Source organism: Tamandua tetradactyla, chromosome 16 (assembly GCF_023851605.1).
Source record: "Tamandua tetradactyla isolate mTamTet1 chromosome 16, mTamTet1.pri, whole genome shotgun sequence".
NCBI classification, from domain to species: domain Eukaryota; kingdom Metazoa; phylum Chordata; class Mammalia; order Pilosa; family Myrmecophagidae; genus Tamandua; species Tamandua tetradactyla.
Window position 1 is genome coordinate 68,071,333 of NC_135342.1, and position 24,804 is coordinate 68,096,136.

Here is a 24,804-nt window from a genome sequence, read left to right on the forward strand (position 1 = left end):
GAGAGAGGTGGAAACAGGCCAGTGGGAGAGTGTGCCTCTGAGGGAAAGAAAAGCAGAAGTTGGTTGGAAGTTGGCCTACTAAGATGAGGGTCCCCACCTATACCTGTGGCATAGTCCAGTGATGTTACAGTAGGTGCAGAGAAGGACCTCCTAAGCCAACTTTAATAACTTTCTGAAATTGAACAAGGGGAAGGAAGTGCCTGAGAACCAGAAGAGTTCATGCTAACATAGCACTAATTCTGTACCAAATACTAAGCTCTCATGTAAGCCTCCAGCCAACATTTGAGGTAAGGTTTTTAGCTCCATCTTATCGATAAATAAACTGAGGACACAGACAAGTGATTTGTCCAAGATCAAATAGTTAGTACTTAGCAGGAATGGAATTCAAATCCAGGAGCGTGTGATTCAAAAGAACATAATCTTAGATTCTAAAGGCAGGGCAAAATGACAGCGTATTAAGGAGTAGAATTTAGTTCATCCTCTAGGGCAACTAGTGCGTAGCTAGGAACTATATAGAACAACTGTTTGGGGGACCTCAGTGACCGAACACACATTGTACACCAGATGGAATACTGGAACAGCGAGATCCTGCATAGAAATGTAAGTTTCTCAAGCTACAGAGGCTGGCACCCCTCCCCCACAGGCATGACCTGCTGGTCCCCAAGGGAGTGAGAAGCCCCACTCCACACACCAGGACCAGCCATTATGCTGAGCGCCACAAATAGCCACCTTGTTGGGCATGAGAATAGCCACCTCGACAGGTGCCAAGAATAGCCGACCCCCCAGTGCCAAGAATAGCCACCCTGCTAGGCACGAGAATAGATGCCCCACCTGGTGCTACGAATAGCTGCTGTTCTAGTTTGCTAGCTGCCAGAATGCAATATACCAGAAACAGAATGGTTTTAAAAAGGGGAATTTAATAAGTTGCTAGTTTACAGTTCTAAGGCTGCGAAATTGTCCAAATTAAAACAAGTCTATAGAATTGTCCAATCTAAGGCATCCAGAGAAAGATGACTTGGTTCAAGAAGGCCGAGGGCATTCAGCATTTCTCTCTCAGCTGGAAAGGCACATGGTGAACACAGGGCGGTATCTGCTAGCTTTCTCTTCAGGCATCTTGCTTCATGAAGCTCCTGGCAAGATGTTTCCTTCTTCATCTCCAAATGTCTCTAGCTGGTGGACTCTGTGGTTCTCTCAACATTCTGTTGTGGTTCTGCAGCTCTCTCCTCATTCTCAAAAAGACACTCTCTCAAAAATGTCTCCTCTTTTATATGATTCCAGTAAACTAATCAGACCCAGGTAGAATGGGTGGGGACATGCCTCTGTCTAATCAAGTTTAATATCCACAATTGATCGAGTTACATCTCTGTGGAGATAGTCTAATCAAGTTCCCAACCTATAGTGCTTAATAGGGATTAGAAGAAACCACTGTTCCCACAAAATTGATTAGGATTAAAATATGGCTTTTCTAGGCTATACATATCTTTTCAAACTGGCATAGCCACACTGATGGCCACAGAAAATAGCCATTCCACCAAGGGCAGAGAAGAGCCACTCTGCCAGGCATAGAGAGTAGTGGACCCACCAGGCACCAAAAATAGCTGCCACACTCTGCATCAGCTTGCTCAGATGGCCACCACAATTGGGAGAAGTGGGGCTAAGGGGAATAGGTGGCTCAAGAGCACCATCTGTTGGTAAGCCTCAAGGAAAATTGCACCCCTCCAAGACATTTGGGCCTTGGTTTGGTGGATAATTACTGACAAACCAAGTGCAAAATGGGGCTGTTCTAGTTTGCTAGCTGCTGGAATGCAGTACACCAGAAATGGAATGGCTTTTTAAAAGGGAAATTTAATAAGTAGCAAGTTTACAGTTTCTAGGCTGTGGAAATGTCCCAATTAAGGCAAGTCTACAGAAATGTCTAATGTAAGGCATCCAGGAAAATATACCTTGGTTTAAGAAGGTCAATGAGGTTCAGGGTTTCTCTCTCAGCTGGAAGGCACATAAGCTTCTCATTTGAACATGGCGACAGTCTGCTAGCTTTCTCTCCAGGATTCTTGTTTTATGAATCTCCCTGGGAGGCATTTTCCTTCTTCATCTCCAAAAGTCACTGGCTAGTGGACTCTCTGCTTTGTGGTTCTTTGGCATTCTGAAGCTTTCTCCAAAATACTTATTGAGTCACATCTCCATGGAGATAACCTAATCAAGTTTCCAGCCTATAGTACTGAATAAAGATTAAAAGAAACTGTTGTTCCCACAGATTGATTAGTATTAAAACGTGGCTTTTCTAGGGTACAAAATCCTTTCAAACCAGCACAGGGACCTTCAAGGCAAATCAAGGAAAATACAAAACCTTAGACAAGTCAAGGAAATCAACTTGCAAAATAACCTCATCGAGATAAACAAATGCCCCAAACACGACAGAAAATCACAAAGCACATGAAGATTCAAGCAGCTATGGCCAAGCCAAATGACCAAATTAAAACACCTGAGGGGACACAGAATTTGGAACAACCAATCAAGGATGTTCATCATAACATAAAGAATCTCAAGAAAACACTGGATGAGCATAAAGATGATATTTGAAAGAATAAATAGAAAAATAGCAACTCTCACAGAAATGAAAGATGCTATAGACCAAACTAAAAATATACTAGAGACACACAGCAGTATGTCTGAAGAGGCAGAGGGAAGAATAATCAAGTTAGAGGACAGGAAAATTAAACTCAAATGCACAAAAGAACAAATGGCAAGAAAAAAGGAAAAATGGAGTAGAATTTCAGGGAAATTATGCACAACCTGAAGAGCACAAATACAAGAATTGAAAACAAAACAAACAAAAACAACAAAGAAACAAAAAAGAATCATGGTGTCCCAGAAGGAAAAGAGAAGAGTAAAAGTCTAGGAAGCTTAGTTGAAGAGATAATGGTGGAAAACTTCCCAAAATCTATAAAAGACATAAATATTCAAATCAAAGAAGCTGAACAAACCCCAAACAGAATAGATCCAGGGAGATATACTCTAAGACACGTACTTATCAGACTGCCAAATATTGAAGAGAAACAGAAAATCCTAAAAGCCACAAGAGAAAAGTGATCTACTACATACAAGGGAAACCACATAAGACTGAGTTCAAACTATTCAGCAGGCACCATGGAGGTGAGAAGGCAGTGGTATGATATATTTGAGATCCTGAATGAGAAAGACATCTAGACAAGGATTCTTTATCCAGCCAAATTGTCCTTCAACATTGAGAGAGAGATTAGAATCTTCACAGATAAACAAAGGCTAAGGGAATTTGTCAACAAGAGACCTGCCCTACAAGAAATTCTAAATGGAGTTTCTGCCAGCTGAAACAGAATAAGAAAGACAGCTGGTCTGGAGGAGGGCACAGAATTGAAGAGCATCAGGAAGGGTAACTTAAAAAAATAAGAGAGAAGGAAAAGAAAAATCTGACAAATAAAAACTAAAAGGAAAGTATGGTAGATTCCAGAACTGCCTTTACAGTAATAACTTTGAATGTTAATGGACTACATTCAGCAATTAAAAGATATCAATTGGTAGAACGAATTCGAAAATATGCTCCATCTATATGCTGCTTACAAGAGATGCATCTTAGACCCAAGGATATAAATAGATTAAAAGTGAAAGGATGAAAAAAAATCTATGCAAGCTATAACCAAAAGAAAGCAGGAGTATCTATACTATTATCAGATAAAATCGATTTTAAATGTATAGGTGTTGTAAGAGACAAGGAAGGACACTACATATTAATAAAAGGGACAATTCAACAAGGAGAATAACAAACATTAATGTTTATACTCCCAATCAAGGAGCTCCAAAACACATGAGGCAAACATTGGCAAAACTAAAGGGAGCAGTAGACATTTCAACAATAATAGTGGATACTTCAATGTACCATTCTCCTATACAGATAGAGCAACCAGACAGAGGATCAACAAGTAAATAGAGAATGTAAACAATGTGATAAAGGAATTGGACCTAACAGATATGTATAGATTGTTACACTCCAAAACACCAGGGTATACATTCTTCTCTAGTGCTTATGGAATGTTTTCCAGGATAAATCATATGCTGGAACACAAAACAGGTCTTTATAAATTTAATAAGATTGAAATTATTCAAAGTACTTTCTCGACCACAAGGAAAGAAGCTAGAAATCAATAACCACCAAAGAACCAGAACTTTCACAAATACATGGAGATTAAACAATACACTCTTATACAATCAATGAGTCAAAGAAGAAATCACTAGAGAAATCGGTAAATATCTGGAGACAAATGAAAATGAGAATACAACCTATCAGAATTTATGGGATGTGGCAAAGGCAGTGCTGAGAGGGAAATTTATTGCCCTAAATGTCTATATTTTTTTAAAAAAAAAGGAGAAGGGGAAGGAGAAGGAGAAAAAGAAAGAGCAAAAATCAAGGAATTAACCTCTCACCTAGGGGGATTAGAGAAAGAACAGAAAACTAACCCCAAAGCAAACAGAAGAAGAAAAATAACAAAGATTAAGGCAGAAATAAACAAACTGGAGAAAAGCAATAGAAAGAATCAACAAAAACAGAAGTTTGCTTCTTTGAGAAAATCAGTAAAATCGATGGACCCCTAGCTAGGCTGACAAAGAAAAAAAGAGAGAGGATACAAATAAATCAAATAAGAAATGAGAGGGGGTTGTTCCCACGGATCCTAAAGAAAGTTTTAAAGTCATGAGGATACTATGAACAACTATATGCCAACAAACTAGACAATGTAGATAAAATTCTACATTCTACAAATTCCTAGATACACATGAACTACCTACACTAACTCAAGAGGAAATAGAAGATCTCAACAAAGCAATTACAAGTAAAGAGATTCAATCAGTCATCAAAAATCTTCCTAAAAAGAAAAGCCCAGAGCCAGACAGCTTCACAGGTGAATGTTATCAAACATTCCAAAAAGAACTCATACCAATCCTTCTCAAATTCTTCCAAAAAACTGAGGAAAAAGGAATGCTACCCAACTCATTTTGTGAAGCTAACATCACTCTAATACCAAAATCAGATAAAGATGCTATAAGAAAGGAAAACTACAGACCAATCTCCCTAATGGACACAGATACAAAAATTCTCATCAAATACTGGCAAATCAAATCCAACAGCACATTAGAAGAATTCTACATCACAACCAAGTGGGATTTATACCAGGAGTGCAAGAGTGATTCAACACGAGAAAACCAGTCAGTGTAATACAGCACGTTAACAATTAAAAAGGGGAAAAAATCACATGATCATATTGATTGATGCTGAAAAAGCATTCAACAAAATTCAGCATCCTTTTCTGAAAAAATACATTTCAAAAGGTATGAATCAAAGGAAACTTCCTCAGTATCAGAAAGAGCATATATGAAAAGCCCATAGCCAGCATCATAATCAGTATTCAGAGATTGAAAGCATTCCCTCTAAGATCAGTAACAAGACAAAGATGCACATTGTCACTGCTAATATTTAACACTGCACGAAAATATAAGTATTGATCGATGGAACTGAATTGAGGGTGTAGTGATAGAGCACTAAATCTAAGGTCAATTTTATCTTCAACAAGTCCCCCAAATCCACTGAACTGGGACAGAATAATCTTTTCAATAAATGGGCATGGAAAGAGAAATAAGACCCAAAAAATGGGCTTGGAAGAGCTGGATATCAATACCCAAAAGAATGAAAGAATACCCATACCTTGAGTGTAAGAGGAGCCCTACCTTACACCCTATACAAAAATTAATTCAAAATGGAACAAAGACCTAAACATAAGAGCCAGTACCATAAAACTCCTAGAGGAAAATATATGGAAACAGCTTCAAGATCTAGTAATAGGTGGTAAAAGCAATGAAAGAAAAAAATAGATAAATGAGAATTCCCCAAACTCAAAAGCTTCTGTACCTCAAAGGACTTTGTCAAAAAGGTGAAGAGGCAGCCAATTCAATGGGAGAAAATATCTGGAAATCACACATCGGACAAAGGTTTGATATCCTATAGACATAAAGAAATAATACAGGGCAGGCCATGTGGCTCAGCAGGCAGAGTTCTTGCCTGCCATGCCAGAGACCTGGGTTCATTTCCCAGTGCCTGCCCAAGTGAAAAAAAAAAAAAGAAGAAAGAAAGAAGAGCAAATACAGATGGTTAAAAGGCATGAAGAGATGCTCGTTCTCATTAGCAATAAGGGAAATGCAGATCAAGACTGCAGTGAGATACCACCTCACACTTAATAGGATGGCTGCTATTAAACAAACAAGAAACTATAAATGTTGGAGAGAGTAGAAAAATTGGGTCATTTAAGAACTGCTGGTGGGAAAGTATAATGGTACAGCCACTATAGAAGACAGCTTCGAGAATCCTTAGGAAACTAAATAATTCTTAGAGCACTGAAGCTATGAAAGTCAGCATTATGCCATACAGCAACTGTTTAAAAAGTTGAAAAAGTCATCAGGCTTCGACTAGAGATATGAATGAAGCTGATTTGGATAGGAGTAAGGTATATCAGAAGACAGGGTAAAGGATGATATGGTCCATATTTTAAACATCAACTTCTGTACGAGGCCAAAAGAAGAGATATTTATTTGGTACAAAATTTATATTTTGAGTAGTGCATTATCTGATTTAACTTGTATGATCAGTTTATTTGAACACCATAATTACATGGAATCTTGAGTAGGGCACGAGATCTTGTTGGTTTGTACAGGTTAGTGTGATACCCCAATATATCCCAGAATAATTTTGGCAGAGTATAAAAAGTATTTGCAAAGTCTCCTTGGGGCACTGTGGAGAAAAGAGGAAATATTAAACTTCCCCATCTGGAGAATCCCTGATATGCTCACAAACAGTGGGGACAACCAATTCAACAGGCTGAACCCTTGATCTTGGGGGTTGACGCTGTGAAACTTATTCCTACAAAGGAGAAACTAAGCCTACTTATAATTTTAGTTACCCCCAGAGAACTTCTTTGTTGCTCAGATGTGGCCTCTCTCTCTCTCTATGCCAACTCAGCAGGTAAACTCACTGACCTACCCCTATGTGGGGCATGACTCTGAGGGGTGTAAATCTCCCTAGCACTGTGGAACATGATTCCCAAGATGAGCCTGGACCAGGCATCATGGAATTGAGAAAGATTTCTTGACCAAAAGAAGGAAGAGAGAAATGAGACAAAATAAAGTTTCAGTGACTGGGAGATTTCAGAGTCTAGAGGTCATCCTGGAGGTTATTCTTATGCATTATATAGACATCCCTTTTTAATTGATGGTATATTGGAGTGGCTAGAGGGAAGTACCTGGAACTGTTGAGCTGTGTTCCAGTAGCCTTGATTCTTGAAGATGATTGTTTAACTATATAGCTTTTACAGTGTGATAATTGGATTGTGAAAACCTTGTGTCTAATGCTCCTTTTATCTTAGGGTATGAACAGATGAGTAAAAAAATTAAGAAAAATAAATAAATAATAGTGGGGGGTACAGGGTAAAGTATATGTTCTCAATTTAAACTACACTCTGTATCAAGAAACTTTATACTTGTATCAAGAAACTTCATACATAACCTAAGAATAAATTCTAAGAATCTTTATGAAAAGGTAGTTCCTGTACAATTTTAGTAGTCTTAACAAGTAAGCTTACATTAAAATATTAGATAGCTTGTCCTTGAATTTTTCATCATGTAGTGAGTTTATACATTATACCTTAAAATTGTATATGCCTAGAATTTCTAATGTTGAACAAATTTGTTTTCTTCTACTTTCAAGAAATGGGGGTGCAGAGAAGAATTGAGGAAGGGGGAGGGAAAGATCTGTTCCAACCTTGTAAATATGCTAAAATCTAATAATTGAAAATGCTGACTGCTTTTCTTCTAAGGAGTCTTGTGAATTCCATATGAATAAATACATTTTCTATTAAAAAATAAAGAAACCAGGGAGGTGAGAAGGCAATGATGTGCTATATTTAGAATTCTGAAAGAGAAAAACTGTCAAACAAGAGTTCTATATCCAGCAAAACTATTCTTCAAAAGTGAGGGAGAGTTTAAAATGTTTTCAGACAAACAGACTTTGAGAGAATTTGTTAACAAGAGATCTTCTCTACAAGAAATACTAAAGGGCACCACCACAGGCAGTTAGGAAAAGAAATTATGGTGATTAAATGTGCAAATATAAGAAAGTTTTTATGTGAGGGAGAACAATTGAATGTCACTATTGCAAGGTACTGAAAATGGGATGGCATATGGAAAAAACACAATCAATGCAGCTGGGGTCTACTACAGGCAGTTAGGAAAAGAAATTATGGTGATTAAATGTGCAAATATAAGAAAGTTTTTACATGAGGGAGAACAATTGAATGTCACTATTGCAAGGTACTGAAAATGGGCTGGCATATGGAAAAAACACAATCAATGCAACTGTGGTCTATAGATAGCAGTAACATTTTAATATGCTTCCATTAATTACAACAAAGGCAATATACCAAAGCTAAATGTCAATAATAGAGGGATATAAGGGAAGGGTATAGAATTCTTGGTGTTTTTTGTTATTGTTTCTCCTTTTTATTTTATTTTTTTGTTCTTTTTTTTTTTTCCTCTTCTTCTTCCCTTATGGAAGAAATGGAAATGTTCTCATGGAGATTGTGGTGGCGAATGCACAACTATGTGATATATACCAGGAACCATTGATTAATTACTTGGGATGGATTGTATGGTGTGTGAATAAAACTTTTAAAAAATAAGCAAAGATATGCAAGTGCTGGAGAAAATGTGGAGAGAGAGATGTTCCTATTCACAGTTGGTAGGGAAATAAAATGGTGCAGCCCCTATGGAGGGCAGTGTAGTGGTTCTGCAGGAGGTCAAATATATTGTTGCCATTTGATCCCACAACCCCGTTATTAGGTGTTTACTTTGAAAAACTGAAATCAGGGATACAAATGAACATTGGCACACTGTTGTTTATGGCAGCAGTATTCATGATTTTCAATGGATGGAGTTGGCCTAAAGGTACATCTACTTATGAACAAAGGGCAAAATGTGGTGTATACATACAATGGAATATTGAATGGCTACAAGAAGGAATGGAGTTGTGAGGCAAGCAACTAGGTGAATGAAATGAGGACATTTTGTTGAGTGAAATAAGCCACAAACCAAAGGACAAATATTGTAAGGCCTTACTGATATAGACTATCTGTAACGTGCAAACTCTAGAGAATTGAATTCGAAAGCTTCGGTTATCAGCGGATAGAGCATGGGCAGAGATTGGGCAATCAATGATTAAAGAGTACAGAACATTCAGTGCACCTTATTATAAAGGTTCCTAAATTTTAAGCTCTTACAGCAGTCACACCTAGTCCTAAATTTTAACTTATTTTTGAAGTTTGAGATGCAGAGCTCTTTGTATATAAACTGGTCATTCCCTGGAACTCTGGGTATCTGTGTGACACCTGAGACTCAGAGCAGAGTTCTGCAGCTATGAAATTCAGCATTACTCCACATGGCAACTGTTAAAGAAGATGAAAAAAGATCAGACTTCTAGAGATATGTATGAAGCTGATCTGGTTAGGACTAAGGTAAATCAGAATATAGGATAATAATAATGACTGTTTTAAAACCTCAATTTCTGTGTGAGATGAAATGTAGAAATGTTTATTTGGTACAAAATTTTTATTTTCTGTAGCACATTATCTAATTTAAACTGTATGGTCAATTTATTCAAACAACATAATTGCATGGAACTTTGAATAGGGAAAGAGATCTTGTTATTTTGTACAGGCTAATGTAATATTCTGATATATCCCAGAGTAATTTGGGCAGAAAATTTAAAAGTATTGGCAAATTACCCTTAAAAGACTTGGGAAAATGTGGAAATATTAAAATTTACCACCTGGGGAATTCCTGATATTCTTGCAAGCGTTAGGGACTCCCACTTTAATAAGCCAAGCCCTTGATCTTGGGGCTTGCCGTTATGAAACTTATCCCTGCAAAGTAGAAGCTAATCCTACTTTTAATTATGTCTAGAGTCTCCCCCAGAGAGCCTCTTTTGTTGCTCAGATGTGGCCTCTCTAAGCCACCTCCACAAATAAACTCACTACCTTCCTCACTATGTGGAACATAACTCTGAGGGGTGTAAATCTCGCTGATAACGTGACTCCCAGGGATGAGACTGGCCTAGGCATCATGGGACTGAGAAAGTCTTCTTCACTGAAAAGGGAAAAAGAAATGAAATAAAATAAGTTTCCATGGCTAAGAGATTTCAAATAGAGTCAAGAAGTCATTCTGGAGATTATTCTTATGCATTATAAAGATATTATTTTTTAGCTTCTGGTATATTAGAATAGCTTGAAGGAAATACCTGAAACTGTTGAACTGTAATCCACTAGCCTTGATTCTTGAAGATGATTGTATGACTATATAGCTTTTAGGGTGTGACCAGATGATTGTGAAAACCTTGTGACTGACACTCCCTTTATCCAGTATATGGGCAGATGAGTAACAAAATGAGAAAATAAATAAATATATAAGAGGAATAGTGGTATGGGATGTTTTGGGTGTTCCTTTTTATTTTTATTTTTATTTTTGAAGTGATGAAAATATTCTAAAACTGATTGTGGTGATGAATGCACAATTATATGATGATACTGTGAACCATTTATTGTATACTTTGGATGATTATGCGGTATGCGAATATATCTCAATAAAATTGCACGAAAAAGTCTGAAAAAAGAAAAGGTCATAGTCTTAACCACTCACCATTCTGGCCCCCTCCAGTGCTAGATTCCCATCAAAGATCAATGTTATGGAATTTGGATAAAGTCAGTTCCTTATACCCCCTTTTATCATGATTGATTAGAAGGAAAGGAAGAAATATGCATATACAGAAGCACTAAAAAAGCCCCCATCCATGAAGACACTCCCCCCTCCCACCAGCCATTGCTGTGTAGTCACCCAGACCCTCCCTCCTTTCAGAAGCAGAGGTGAGACCCAGAGAGTGCCTGTGGGGAGGGGCCCCCACCTGTCCTTTTTGATACCCTCTCACAGCTCTGGTAGAGGTTGCTAAGCTCTGTCACCCACTCTGCTTCCGTACCTCCTACCTCCCACCCTTGTCCTGCAGGCTCGCTTCTCTCATGGCATGTTCACCGTGTACCCTGGCTTTGGCTCCATCCCAGCAGGAGGACAGCAGGTCGTCACCGTGGACTGTGTGGCTGACCCTGTGGGAAGGGGTGAGGAGTTTATAGCCATAGATATCTCCGACCGAGATCCAAGAGACCAGCCTGCTGGCATTCCTTACGCTCTGTTGGCTGAAGCCTGTCTTCCAGGTACTGGACGCTCTGATTGTACAACACCTCTTGAAAGACCTTCCTAAAAACCCCTAGGCAAATATTTTCTGGGGTGTCTCACAAACAGGGCTGGGATGCTTCCTTTGGGACTTAAGAACATGTTTTTTTCTCTAGAGTCATTAGCCATATTTTTTCATTAAATACCTACAAGGCACGCACATCTAGCAAGGATTTGCATCTTTAAACTTCTAACCCTCCTAAGTCTGGTCCTGGATTCTCAGATGAATAGCGTTATCTGGGAATCATGGTGAGATGGGATCCAGCACAGGACCCAGGCACACTAGATCCAGCTATGCACTGCAGGTCACATATGCATAGAAGACAGTAGTCACTATAACTTTTCATTAGGCTCAGGCTCCAAGCCCCACTAGCTCAGATGAACTCCTTTTGCTTTGGCTAGAGGCACCTGCAGCTTTGAACCAGCATGAGCCAATACCTCCTCCCCTCCTAGGCCCACCCCAGATCTCAAATCTTATACCTCCAGATCTCAGATCTTACTTGAGAGGAAAAGCTGATCCAGTTATGGTGAACAGCAAGAACAGTACAAAAGCAAGAAAGCAGATAGAATTTATCCCATCACTCACACACCCTTGTGTGAATTCTCCTACCTCTCCTCTATGATTCTTTTTTGTGAGAATCCAAACCTCCAAATTAGGAATTACAGAGGCAGGAATCTGACAGCCAGGCATTGCCTCACAGTCTTCCCTCCATCCCCCAGCCTTTGTAACAGACAACAACACCTTGATATTTGAGGAGCACCAGATCTGTACCAGTCCCAACCTTTACCAGATCCTGCAAACCATAGAGAGTGGGGGACTATTTGTGGAGGATGAGAACAAGTTCATCTTCTGCAATGTCCTGGTGGGCCATCGGGCCAGTGCTCGGTTCAAAATCAGCAATGTGGGAAAGATTGCCTGTGATGTGAACGTTGTAGTGAAGCCTATCTCCAATAAGGTAAGACGCTTGAGATAGCCACTGGAGAAAGAGCATAAAGCCAGGGATACCCCTGTTCTGGAGCCTCTATACATAACTGGGAATTATCTGGCTGAACCATATATTTATCCCAAGAGTATCTCCTCTGGGTACCTCCTGGATAAACAGGTTCACACTAATGAGCAACTAATTCATCCGTCAAACACCCATTGTTGTGTGGTAGCAATAGACAAAGCACTGTGGGAGAAATCCAAAGATGAATACCAGCTTTGGACATACCTGCCTTGAGTTGCACACATACTTCAGTAAGGAAAATTTGGGGAATGTCTAATTGCAAGGGAAAGATGAAATGATAAGCATTTATTGACCCCCTCATATGTTCCAGGCACTGTGCTAAATGATTTATATTTATAGGCTTCTTTACCCCTCACAACAACTCTTTCAGAGTTGACTATCTCCATTTTGCAGTGAGGAAAACTAAGGCTTAGAAAGGCTAAATTCTTCCCCTAGGTTCCAGAGCCTGGGGACATAGGGCTGGATTTGAAACCAAGCTTCATCCAAATACAATGTAAATAGTAAGTGTCCATGTTAAGATCTACCAGAAATGAAACCGCCTTCACTCTCTAAATCAGATCCTACCAAAATCCTTTTTCCTCACAATGGAACATAAAATTCAGGATACTAAGAAAGAGGGCTTAGGAACAGGTTTTGCTCATGCTTAATTCCCAATGACTTGTGCTGCAAATATTACCTAGTCTCATGTTGGCTGCTTCCAGCTCTCTGCCAGAAGGTGGACTCTTGATGTTGTAGTCCTTGTGCCCCAGAGCTGATTATGTTCACTGGGTGATGGTAGAGAGAGGCCACAGAGGGGCGCCTCAGCCTACAGCCAAGTATGAAGTGTGTATTCCCAGGAACTGTTGCTGCAGAGGGACAGGGATGGAGGGGGGCTATCTAAACCCTTTTATGACTTTCCTCAACCCTGACAATATCTAGACATTACTCTCTGGTCTCATTTGGGGCACTGAAGGGCAAGTACTCCCTCTTCTCCACCAGAAACATAAAAAGTGAGCAAGCCTGATTTCTAAACCAAGGGATACTTTTAGTCGAGGGTTTGCAGGCATTATTAGTTTTCCCCCCAATTTGAAAACTTGACAGCTCTCTTGGAAAGAGAGAAACTTCAGTGCCCTAAGCTTAAGAACATAAGAAAATAATCAGTTTTAAATCCCACCTGCTTCCCATGAGAATGAAAAATCTTTTTGAGGCCATATCAGGGGTCTCAGTCCCCATGTTGTAGATTGTCCCTACATTCTTCTCATAACACCACCACAAGAAGGGAACAAATAAAGTGCTGGGGGAGGTTGTTCTAGCTATGGCTCTTGAAGTTGCAGGAAACAAATACCCACTTAGCCCAAACAAAGCAAAGTTTGCTGCCATGAATCTAAGACACAAGGTCAGAACACATCATGTAGCCAGACATTTTTGGAACTGAAACTGTCACCTGAAATGTAACCTTCAGAAGACCTTCAGGTATTATGTCCATTTTTCAGGGGCCACGTGTGGTCTCTCACTCAAGGTGCCTCCACTTTTCTCTGTGTGTTTGCTCCATTCTATAGTCTGGCTGCCTTATCATGCATGTTGTTCAACCTGAGCTTCCAGCTCAGATCCACATCAGCAACCACCAACAATCTCTGGGCATATTAATTTAGGGGAGGGGAGGGAGAAAGAAAGAGAGGGTAGAGGAATAGACAGACAGATGAGAGAAAGAAAGAGAATTAACTGACTGGCTTAGCTCGCCTGTTTAGCCAAAGATCATGTGTCTAGCCAAGACCAGCCAGCTGTTGCTCAGGGGTGGGTCCTAGGGTATCTAGGTCTCAGACTGTCTCCTTCCAGGAGCCATGACTATGCAGGTTATGAGACATGTCTTCCACAAAGCTTAGAGCAGGAAGAGTTCTCAACAACTGAAATAGAGATGAGCTGCAAGCCCTGTGTAAACAGCTAACACCAACTGGTCCCTTCTCTTCTTCTCCAGGCCATTGCCCGCATTGTGGATATTTTTGAAGTGGAACCCAACAAGATGTGTGTTGCCAGTCGCTCACATGCCTTTGTCACAGTGTCCTTCACTCCACAGACCATGCAAACCTACCAGTGTATCTTTGAGGCCACACTGGATGGCTTGCCCAGGTACCAACTTCCCGGCTCCTTCTCCTGCAGCAGGGCTGCAATCCACACTCTGTATGAATGCCATTCCTGCCAGACCAGGCTGACAGGCTATGGTCTTCCTGTCCCCTGCAGCAACCTGACTAAGAACCGAAGTCTCATATTCGATATCATTGGAGAAGGGAACCTCCCTCGAGTGACCATTGTGCGGCCCGTTCTCCGTAACCGATCTGGAAACCCTTTGCTCCTCTTTAAGAGACTTCTGATTGGTCATTCAGACAAACTGCCTCTCATCCTCAAGAACAACGGCACCATCCCTGCCCAGGTAACACTAGAAGGGGACACATGGGATAGGAAGGAGAAGGATCATTCAGAAGTTAAACTTGCATCAATGTGTCTTCCATCCCTAATATGCCCATTTTTTTTGATGGTTCTCATGCACTAATCTGTTAAGACATGGGACATGCAAAGGGAAATCAAGCCTGGGTCACTGCACTCAGAGAATGTAGGAGAGAAAATTACACAGCATGCCAATAACTAACTACTCTGCAAGGCAGAAAGCAAAAATAAACACCAAGCTGAGTGGGCAGGACTATGAGTATTCTTAGTCTCTCCTTTATTTTATCTTTTTTTTTTTCTGTAAAGAGCATTGCTTTTGGAATAAAGAAAAAAAACAAAGAATCCTCATTAGAGGTGGGAAATGCAACATTTGAGGGATTTGAGTTCAATATATAAATTATGCTTTTATTTTACAAAAAAGTAAGTGATAAATTTTGTGTTATATGGGTTTTTTTTTTAAGACTACTCATTTTGATGTAAGGGATCAAGGAAAAATTCACTGACATAATGACTTTTGACTTGGGCATTGAAAGATAACTAAAGTTTCAGCAAGTGGGCATGGGAGTGAGTGTGTCCCAGGTGAAAAGAGAATTTCAAAGGCAAAGGCTCAAAAGCAAACAAACAAAAAGTGTAAGGTACAGGCAGGGACCAGTAAGCCGTCTTGCTTGGTGAGATAATAGAGTTAAGGAAAAAAGCAATGGGAGGTAAAAATGAAAGTATAGAGTAAGGAAATGGCTTGTGGAGAGCTTTGTCTTTTATGTATATTTTAAACCTCACAGGCCATTATTATTATTATCATCATCATTATTTTTACATCAATGGCTCATTTAGATTTACTCACATATTTATCATTTTTCTTGATCTTTATTCCTGTTTCCCCAATTTTCCATCTGAGATACTTTTCCTTCAGACTGAAGAAAGGTCCCACTTACAATGGGGCCACACCCACAGGAATGGATTAAATGTCAGAACATGTTTTTCTGGGGTACATGCAGTTTTAAACCACCACACATGGATTACTTCATTTTATATTACAACACATTTTTGAAGTAGGTGCTATTATTTCATGAATGAGGGAATGAAACCTGGTAAATTCACACAGACAGCTAACAAGGGTCATTGTGGATATCTGGACCCAATGCCTTATGCCCAAGCCCATGCTGTTTACAGAGGTCTTGACTATTAACCAGTCCATCAATAAATAAGTCCTATCAGTTCAACTTCAAAACATGCTGTCACAATCAGCTACTTCTCACCCCCTCCACAGCTATCACCCCAGCCCAGTCACCATGATTATTATTCCAAACTATTAATGGTGGCTCCTAATCTGTTGTCCACTGCCAATCCTGTCTCTGTACAGTTTAGTCTCACACAACAGCCAGAGGATCTTTTAAGTCTTAAACGTGTTACATGCCTGCTTATTTACCCAATGACTTCCCATCACAAGGCTCTGAATGAGCTCACGCCTTCCTATGTCTACAACCTTGTCTCTTCCCACTCTCTCCCACCTCATGAAAGTCCAGTCACATGGACGTCACATTCCCCCTTGACTAACTTTCAATTTATTCTGGGAAGAGTGGGTGTGTGTGTGCATATGTGTGTATGAGGAGGAGGCAACTTGCTTTTATGTCTCCTCAGCCATGTCTTTATATATTTTATTGTTCCTTAGGGCTGGTCATTTTTGTTTTCATCTGTTGTACTTGAATTTTTCATAACATCAGTCTCTGAAAATAGTTTGTATCAAAATACTGTTACCTCAACACATGGACCATCATAATTCCTCCACTTTGACAATGAAGCTGAAAGGAAAAGAATTGAATTACCTAAAATCATTAAGCTAATAAGTGGCAAGCCTGAAACTTATAATTTAAAGTTCCACTGAGTTCTTTTTCACTCAGTGTTCACAGTTGTTGGTAAGCAGTTATTAAAGGACAAATTATGTGTCAATTTGAAACTCAAATTTACTGATTTTTATATTTATAGAGATTTAAATTTATTTATTTTTGTATTTATAGATTCAAAAGAATATTTTAAAACAATTTTACATCTATTTTCTCTTTTTTTTTTTTGTAAAAATATCCAGGTAGGTAAGAGGTCAAATTACTTCCATCTTATAGATGAAGGGATCACAGAGGTTAGGTGACTAAAAACACAGGTCATGAGTTTCCATTAAACCATTCTGCCTAGTTAACCAAATAACAATATTCAAATAAACTATGAATACACAAAAGGTTTAGGATGATTAGAATAGTTAAGAGAAGTGTAACTATATTACACTTGGGGTTTATTTGTTTAAGGGCTGGCATAAGGAAACAGCATCTATATTAGGATTCCCTTGTTTGAAAAGAGTAAGGTCAAAGAAGAATACACCAGAGGGCAGGCCACGGTGGCTCAGCAGGCAAGAAGGCTTGCCTGCCGTGCCAGAGGACCCAGGTTCGATTTCCGGTGCCTGCCCATGTAAAAAAAAAAAAAAAAAAAAAAAAAAAAAAGAATATACCAGAATCACAAAATTATAAAAGCCACAGATAAAGGAAAGCTTGGATCAAGGAAGCACTCTTTAAAAAGAAACAGACATGGCTATTAATAAAGTGGAATATATTTAATCTATAAAATGAATGTTAGGCCAACAGGACATTCCATACTGATGGATTATTGGAGTCCAGGTGTGAGCATCAATTCATGTTCCTAATATCGAGGCAAAAGTTCTAAACATTTATCCATTAATTTAGTATAAACCAGTCCCCATTCTTTTAATATTCTAAAAGCAGGGTATTTTACCATAATGAATGATTATACCCAGGAAACTGCACCTGACTTAAGAATTTGTTCATCCACTTTTCTTGGGGTTGATTTTGCCTTACAGAGAACAACCATGACACTTTCTCTTTTCTCTCCCAAGATCTTTAAAATAATCAAGCAGTATGTAGAAATACAGAAAGCTCTGTATCAAGTAATACATGAAAAATAGAAGTCAAAATAATGTATGCCCATCGACAGCAAGTACATTGATATACTCTGTGCAAAATGACACTACAGAGTTTGCAAACTGAAAACTAGTAAAGTAGGACAGTTGTTTCCAAGAAACATACTTAATCAGACCCTCAGAGTGCCCTAGAAACCTGTATTTTTTAACAAAAGACCCAGTTATTCTAGGTTTTGATTAAAAGTTATGGTTTAGGAAAAGCAATTCTAACCTTACCATATTTCAGATTAAATATGCAACAATGTTAAATTATGTCATGTAATTGACCAAAAAATTTTTATACAAAGTATTAACAGATGTCTAAATACACTATGGTTTTAAAAAATGAGATAAAATGAAATTGTGTTTATGTAATTATATTCATAAAGTATGCTAACCAAAGCTATACAACAATGTGAAACATTAATGGAAAATCCAACTACAAGCAAAGATGGTACTCTGAATTCACATTTCACTGAGCATCAAAAACTACCAATCTTTTAGTCCTTTTCTTATACATTATTCTGCATTCATATTCGCCACATCTGACTGGATCCCTGGATTTTGTTTCTTTTTCTGTGTGAAATTCTCCACAGATCTAGATCATTGGCTGCTCTTTTGGGGGTTGCATGTCCTTCTAGGTGTCTACTGTTAATATAAAGCGCAGAGAACCCCTCTCACTCAGAGATTGCAAACAGTACCCAGCTCGTGGCTCCAATCTGTCTCTTTTCTCTAGGTGATTTTAAGATTTTCACTTTGTATTCATTTTCTGAAGTTTCACTATTATGTGTCTATGTACAGATTTCTTTATATTTATTTAATCTTTAAAATAAATGTAACATCTTAAGTCAATTTTGGAAAATTCCTAGACAAATATTCAAATACTGCATCTATTCCACCCTTTCTTATCTGTCCTTCTGGAATGTCAATTAAATGTATTGAAGATCTTTTCCCCGTATCCCCTGCGTCTCTTAATCTCACTGTATTTTCTATCATTTTGTCTCTGAGCTTCATTCTGCATAATTTCTTCAGACCTCTATCTTTAGTACATTAACTCTTTAACTGTGGCCATTCTAGCTGTTAAACTTTTCCATTAGGTCCCTAATTTATTGTATTTTTCATTTCTATAATTTATATTAGGTCCTTTTTCAAATCTATCTAATCACTTCTTATAATTTCCAGTTCAATGCTTGAATTGTCAGGCTTGGCTTTCAGTTCCTGAATACCATATTCATAACTCTTTTACAGCCTGTGTCAGATAATTCCAAAATCTGAAGTCCTAATGGGTCTGTTTCTGATAGCTGTTGTTTCTGCTCATTCTTACCCACATAAGTCTGTCTCCTCATGTGTCAGGTTATCTTTGATTATATGCTAGGAATTATATATGAAAAGTTATTTAGGGATACTAGAAACTCAGGATTACCTTAAGGTAATTTACTAATAAGCATTACTCAGATGAGTCAGAACAGGATTGCTGTCCTTAGGAGAACTTGTTTGTATCCATTTCACTTTTAGTCTTATGTTTCAGCCCTTGGAGGTCCCAGCCCAGAGCAAAAGAAGGAATCCCATTCATAGGCCTAAGATTCTAAAAACAAAAGAAAAAGAAAAAATTAAAATAATAAACAAAAAAGAAAAAAAAAGCACAGGCCTAAGAGTCTGACTTCTGCCCTCTTACACTGAGACCATATTTTGCATCTTCCATATTGGCAAATGTCCCAGGTCAAATATAGTCCAGAATGTTCTGCTGACCAACTTGGTTTTCCATGCTCTTCTACGTCTTGGTTGTCTTAGTCTTCATTGTCCTTTTAGCCCCATGATACTTTTAAGATTTTTTTTAATGTATTTAGTCCATCATTTCTTGATGAGTTGGGTTCAAAGTTACTCAGGTTAACATTACCCTGCATTGTTTTCATTATTGTGGCTTTCTAAAATATTTTAGAAGATAGCTCAGTAAATTCCTGCCCACCAACTCCCCCATTCTAATTTTTCTTAACAATTCTTTGCCTATTTAGTGTCTCAGATACTATAAAATGATTCTAAAGTATTCCTCAAAAGCATCCCATTGGGAGACCTATGAATTATTTGAGAAGAATTTCTATTCTATTTCAGCAACAATATTTAAGATTCCCACCCATTTATTTAGATCTTTTTGTATCAGTGTTCTTTTCATTTATTTCTTCATATACTTTCTTATTAAGGTTATTTCTACATACATCATGGCTTTTATCTCAGAAGCTTCCCATGCAATTTCACCGTTTCTTTCTTCTTTCTCAAGTTTCATTTTTTATATTAATCTTGATTATGGTGGTGCCAGCATTACTACCTACTAAAATATCTACTGATTTACTTATAGCTAAAATCAGATACATGGCTTTAGTCTTTTCTTCCTTTCACGTGCTGGAGAATCACCCCTTTACTCCAAGTAGGTCTGATGCTCACCATGGTTTTCCTTTTATCTCAGTAGTATGCTCAAAGTTACACTATCAGGGAACTAACGCATGGTACCTGGAGATTCTGGCTTTAACTGGTTTTAGGAACTCAAATTTACAATCCTCATAGAGTTATGATTATTCCTTTCCAATTCATATGTATTTCATAAGTGCCTCTGAAAATAACATTTTAACTTTTTATTTTGAAATACTTTCATACTTACAGGACAATTACAAAAAATATTACACAACCCATACAGAGAACTCCAACATATTCTACCCACTCCCAGATACCTAGTTCCACCAACATTAATATTTTTCCACATTTCTGTATCTTTCTACCCATCCTTGAACACTTACTACTGCTATATATATTTCCTAAGAGCAAGAATATTCACTTATGTATCCACCTTAAGTACAGCTGTAAAGTTCAAGAAATTTAACATTGATATAAAGCTTCCATTCTATATTCCAATTGTACAAATATGTCCCTTTGAGCCTTTTCTCCTCCCTTGCTAAACCTCATCCAGGATCATATATTGCATTTAATTGTTATTGCCTTTTCATTGCTCTTTCTTTTTTTTAATTTTGGGAACATATATAAAATATAAACTTTCCCATTCCAGCCACTCCCAAACATACCATTTAATGGGATTAATCCTGTTCACAATATTGTGGTACATTTGCCACCTTCCATTTCTAAAACGTTCCCATCTCCCCAGGCAGAACCCTATACCCAATATGTATTAACTCTCCACTCCCCCCTTCCACCTGCTCCTGGCAACTGGTAGAACACATATTATGATCCCGTGCCCTTCAACTCCCCCACCATTATGTAATCCTTGTCACAAATTACGTGTTTCTACATTATGAGTTCAAACCACTGGCTTATCATTGCATTTTATGCATTTGCCTTTCAGATTCTATAGGAAGTAAAAAGTGGAGTTAAAAACCAAAAATACAACACCAATGACATTTATATTTGCCCGTATTGTTACCCTCACTGCAGATCTTTATTTCTTCATGCAGCTTGGATCTACCTTGTATTGTACTTTCCTTTCAACCTGCAGAACTCTCTTTAGCATCTCTTGTGGGGCTAGATTATTTATGACAAACTCCCTCGGTTTTTGTTTATCCGGAAACATCTTAATCTCTCCCTCATTTGTGAAAGATAGTTTTTCTCAATATAAAATTCTTGGTTGGCATTTTTTTTACTTTTGGCACTTTACAGCATCCCAATCCTTCTTGCCTCCGTAGTTTCTGACAAGAAATCATCAGTTAATCTTACTGAAGTTCCCTTGTACATGACACATTGTTTCTCTTTTGTGGCTTTCATAATGCTCTCCTTTCTTTGGCATTTGACTGTTTGATTATAATATGCTGTTAGGTGGGTCTATTTGCATTTATCCTGTTTGGAGTTTGTTGACCATCTTGGATGAAAATGTTCATGTCCTTCATTAAATTGAGGGAGTTTTCAGCCATTATGTCTTTGAATAGTCTCTCTGCCCCTTTTTTTTTCATCTCCTTTTTCTCTTCATCTCTCTTTCATCTCCTTCTCCATCCTACAATGCATATATTGGTATGCTTGATGGCAATCTGCTGATTCCTCGGGGACTTTTCTTCATTCTTTCTTCTTTATCCTCCTCAGATGGAATGATTTCAATTGTCGTCTCTTCAGGCTCACTGATTCTTTCTTCTTCCAGCTCCAATTTGTCTTTAATCCCTCTAAGGAATTTTAAATTTCTGTTCCAGTGGTCTTCAATTCTGTTTGTTTCCTTTTCATAACTTCATCTCTCTATTTATATTCTCTTTGTGCTCATCTATTGTTTTCCTGATCTCCTTTTGTTCTTTGTCTGTCTTCCTTTTCCTCCTTGTGCATACGTAATATGTAGGACCATGTTTTCTGAAGTCTTTGTCTGGTATGTCCCAAGTCTGGTCCGCCTCATTGATGCTTGCTAATGCTTTAATATTTTCCTTTGCCTGGGCCCTCATTTCCTGTTTATTTGTATGTTTTGTGGCCTTTTGCTGAAGCCAGGACATTTTGATATTTTAATGTACTACTGCTGAAATTTGCTCTGAGACATCTCTTCCTTAAGCTTATATCCAGTAAGAGTTACAGCAGATCTTTCCTTGAATGTCAGGAGCTAAACTAAATTAATAAATAGGAAGATGAGGTGAAAGAGAAAGAAAATAACTTTCCCAGTCTTTGTAGATTGACCTCCTGAGGCATACCCCTTCAGAGTTTATCCATACAATTAGTTTAGAGAATAGCTCCAGGCCAAAGCATAGGGGCCTCCCTGATCCTTTCTATGCATGTATCCTATCTTGGCATGCATGTGTTTCCCTAAGAATTTCCACATTTACATGGATTCAAAAGTCCCCTCTTCCCTAGGAAGCAGTTTTCTCACAGTCTGGAAACTGCACTTTATATGCTGCAGCTAGCAATCCCTTGCCCAGGGTAGTCAATTGACTGATTTCCCAATGTTTTGTAAGAAAGCCCTGTGAGTCACCTTCTATATGCAGAGCAAGTTCTGGGATAGCTAGTGCTCCATGCCACCACCAGACATATTCACCCAGACATACTGCTTCCCAGTATGTGCACAAGGGTTACTTTGTTCCCTCCAGAATCCAGGACCAGGGATTCATACTGGGATCGAGGCATGGGGAAAAGGAGTGAGCTAGCCAGGGTACCTGGAGATCATACTGCTTTTAAGTAGCCTTTTTCTTGATTTGGCACTCACCCTGTTATTGCAGTCCTTTAACTGTTTTCTGGAGAAAAATATCTTTGAGAAAGATATTTCTGCCAGTTCTTATTGGTTGTTCAAGCCTTCTGTGGGAGGACGGAGCCCTGAAGTGTCTCACTCTACCATATTGATTGGGGTGGGCTGTCAGTAACATTTTCACACTATTTAGCTGTGTCATCTGGAAAGTAACCTATACCTTCTAGGCCTCAGATTCTTTACTTGAATAACAAGGGCTGGCCTGACTAAACTTTCTTTTACCCTCTCCATGTTTAATATTTATTCTTTCTTTCCCTTAATAAGACAGTTTTTTAAGTGAGCATTAGCCATGGTGACTTTTTTTAGTACTGCCCGGAATATAGCACAGTATCTCACCCTGTACTATAAATCCATGAGCAGCCTAACACCCAATCCTGCTTTCTTCTGCCAGCTGCATGTTGATTTGCGGGACAAACTAGGAGTCTTCTCCCTAAAAGGAAAGCCCACTACCTCCTACATCTACATCGTAGAGGAAAACAAACCAAATACAAAAGGTAAGTGGAAGGAGGGCACTTTCTAGTGAGCAGTGCATCTCAGTAGCTATTTGTATCAGGACCCCAGCTAGAGTGAGATGCCCATTCTCATCAGCACTGGTCACTCTGGCTGAGTCTCATTCCCTCACTAGGGCTGCTTTCCCTTGAGTCAAGGCCGTTATTAATAACATCTTTCTTTAAACTGGTTCTAAATCATATGTTTTCTCTTTACAGCTAAGAAAGCTCATACTGCCTCCCTCATTGTTTCTCCTGGAGAGACAGCTGAATTTGAAGTATTTTTCCACTCCCAGAAGGTTGGGAGAATGGTAGGCACCATCCACATATCAGTGATCAACAACCAGTATGAGGAAACTGTCATCCACATGGTGGGAGAGAGCTATGAGGATGACATCACCTTGGACAACATCCATGGACTGGTGACTTCTGCAAGCCAGGAAGTCTCAGATATCTCTGAGGTCCCAGATATCACTGATGAAAGACTGATGGATGACTTCATGGCAGGTGGGAGAACAAGGATCATTTCAAAATGATAATGAAATTTAAATAACAGATAAGCCAACTTCCTGAAATGTTGGGAATAAATCTCATCATCACTGTATGCTCCTTTGTGCCTGGTTCAGTCACTGCATTCATTCTCCTATTTATTAATGTGTTCACCCAATAAACATTCATTGAGCATTCAGTGCTCATGTGGCAGACACTATGTTAAGCCCCGGAGTTGCAAAGATTAATAAGAACAGCCTCTTGTCCTTAAGAAACTTATCATTTGATACCCAAATTTCAGTTCAGCTAATAAGTGAATAAATGTCTTGCAATTTTCCCTGTCCGTGTCCCTTATCTGACTGTGTGGGCAGTCTGTTTCATCTGAACAATGTGTCCTGAATATTCTAAGGGAAAAGATGGGTCTGTTTAATTAGAAAGGGTACAAAGATTTGTGCCACTTCTAGAGATCATTCTCTGCAGCCTCACGATTAAGGCACAGTCTGGGGACCTATACCATCAGCATCACCTCAGAGCTTGTTAGAAATGGGAATTTCAGGGCTCACCCTAGACATACCAATCTGAACCTGCATTTTTACAAGATCTCCAGGTGATCTGCATGCATATCAGAGCTTAAGATGTGCTGCTCTACAATCTATCAAGCACTGCAGTGTCATTTGGCTGACTATATTCTTTGGAGTTGGAAAAAAAATTACAATTATTGTTGGAAAACATTTGTTAAGCACCCTAATTGTGTGGCTAGTTACTATGAAGTGGATTATAAACACAGTCCCACAGTTTTTGTAGGAGCATAAACAGTCCTGGTATGTAGTTTTTGACAGTCTATATGGCATGGGTTAAAATTGACACTCCTCACAT

At 38.7% G+C, this 24,804-nt stretch overlaps 1 protein-coding gene and 1 pseudogene across 10 annotated transcripts in view; one reads left to right on the top strand and one right to left on the bottom strand.

The window, feature by feature from the left end:
• The window catches only part of HYDIN (HYDIN axonemal central pair apparatus protein), a 511,177-nt gene that overhangs the window by 432,293 nt on the left and 54,080 nt on the right, over positions 1-24,804 (top strand). For all 10 annotated transcript variants that reach the window (XM_077132967.1, XM_077132969.1, XM_077132970.1 and 7 more), the window contains 6 exons: positions 11,126-11,330; positions 12,070-12,305; positions 14,314-14,465; positions 14,577-14,766; positions 23,343-23,445; positions 23,659-23,946. In XM_077132967.1, coding sequence (XP_076989082.1) covers positions 11,126-11,330; positions 12,070-12,305; positions 14,314-14,465; positions 14,577-14,766; positions 23,343-23,445; positions 23,659-23,946 — 1,174 coding nt within the window. The remainder of the gene's footprint in view (positions 1-11,125; positions 11,331-12,069; positions 12,306-14,313; positions 14,466-14,576; positions 14,767-23,342; positions 23,446-23,658; positions 23,947-24,804) is intronic.
• Positions 18,215-22,833, bottom strand: LOC143659996 (DNA-directed RNA polymerases I, II, and III subunit RPABC4 pseudogene; annotated as a pseudogene).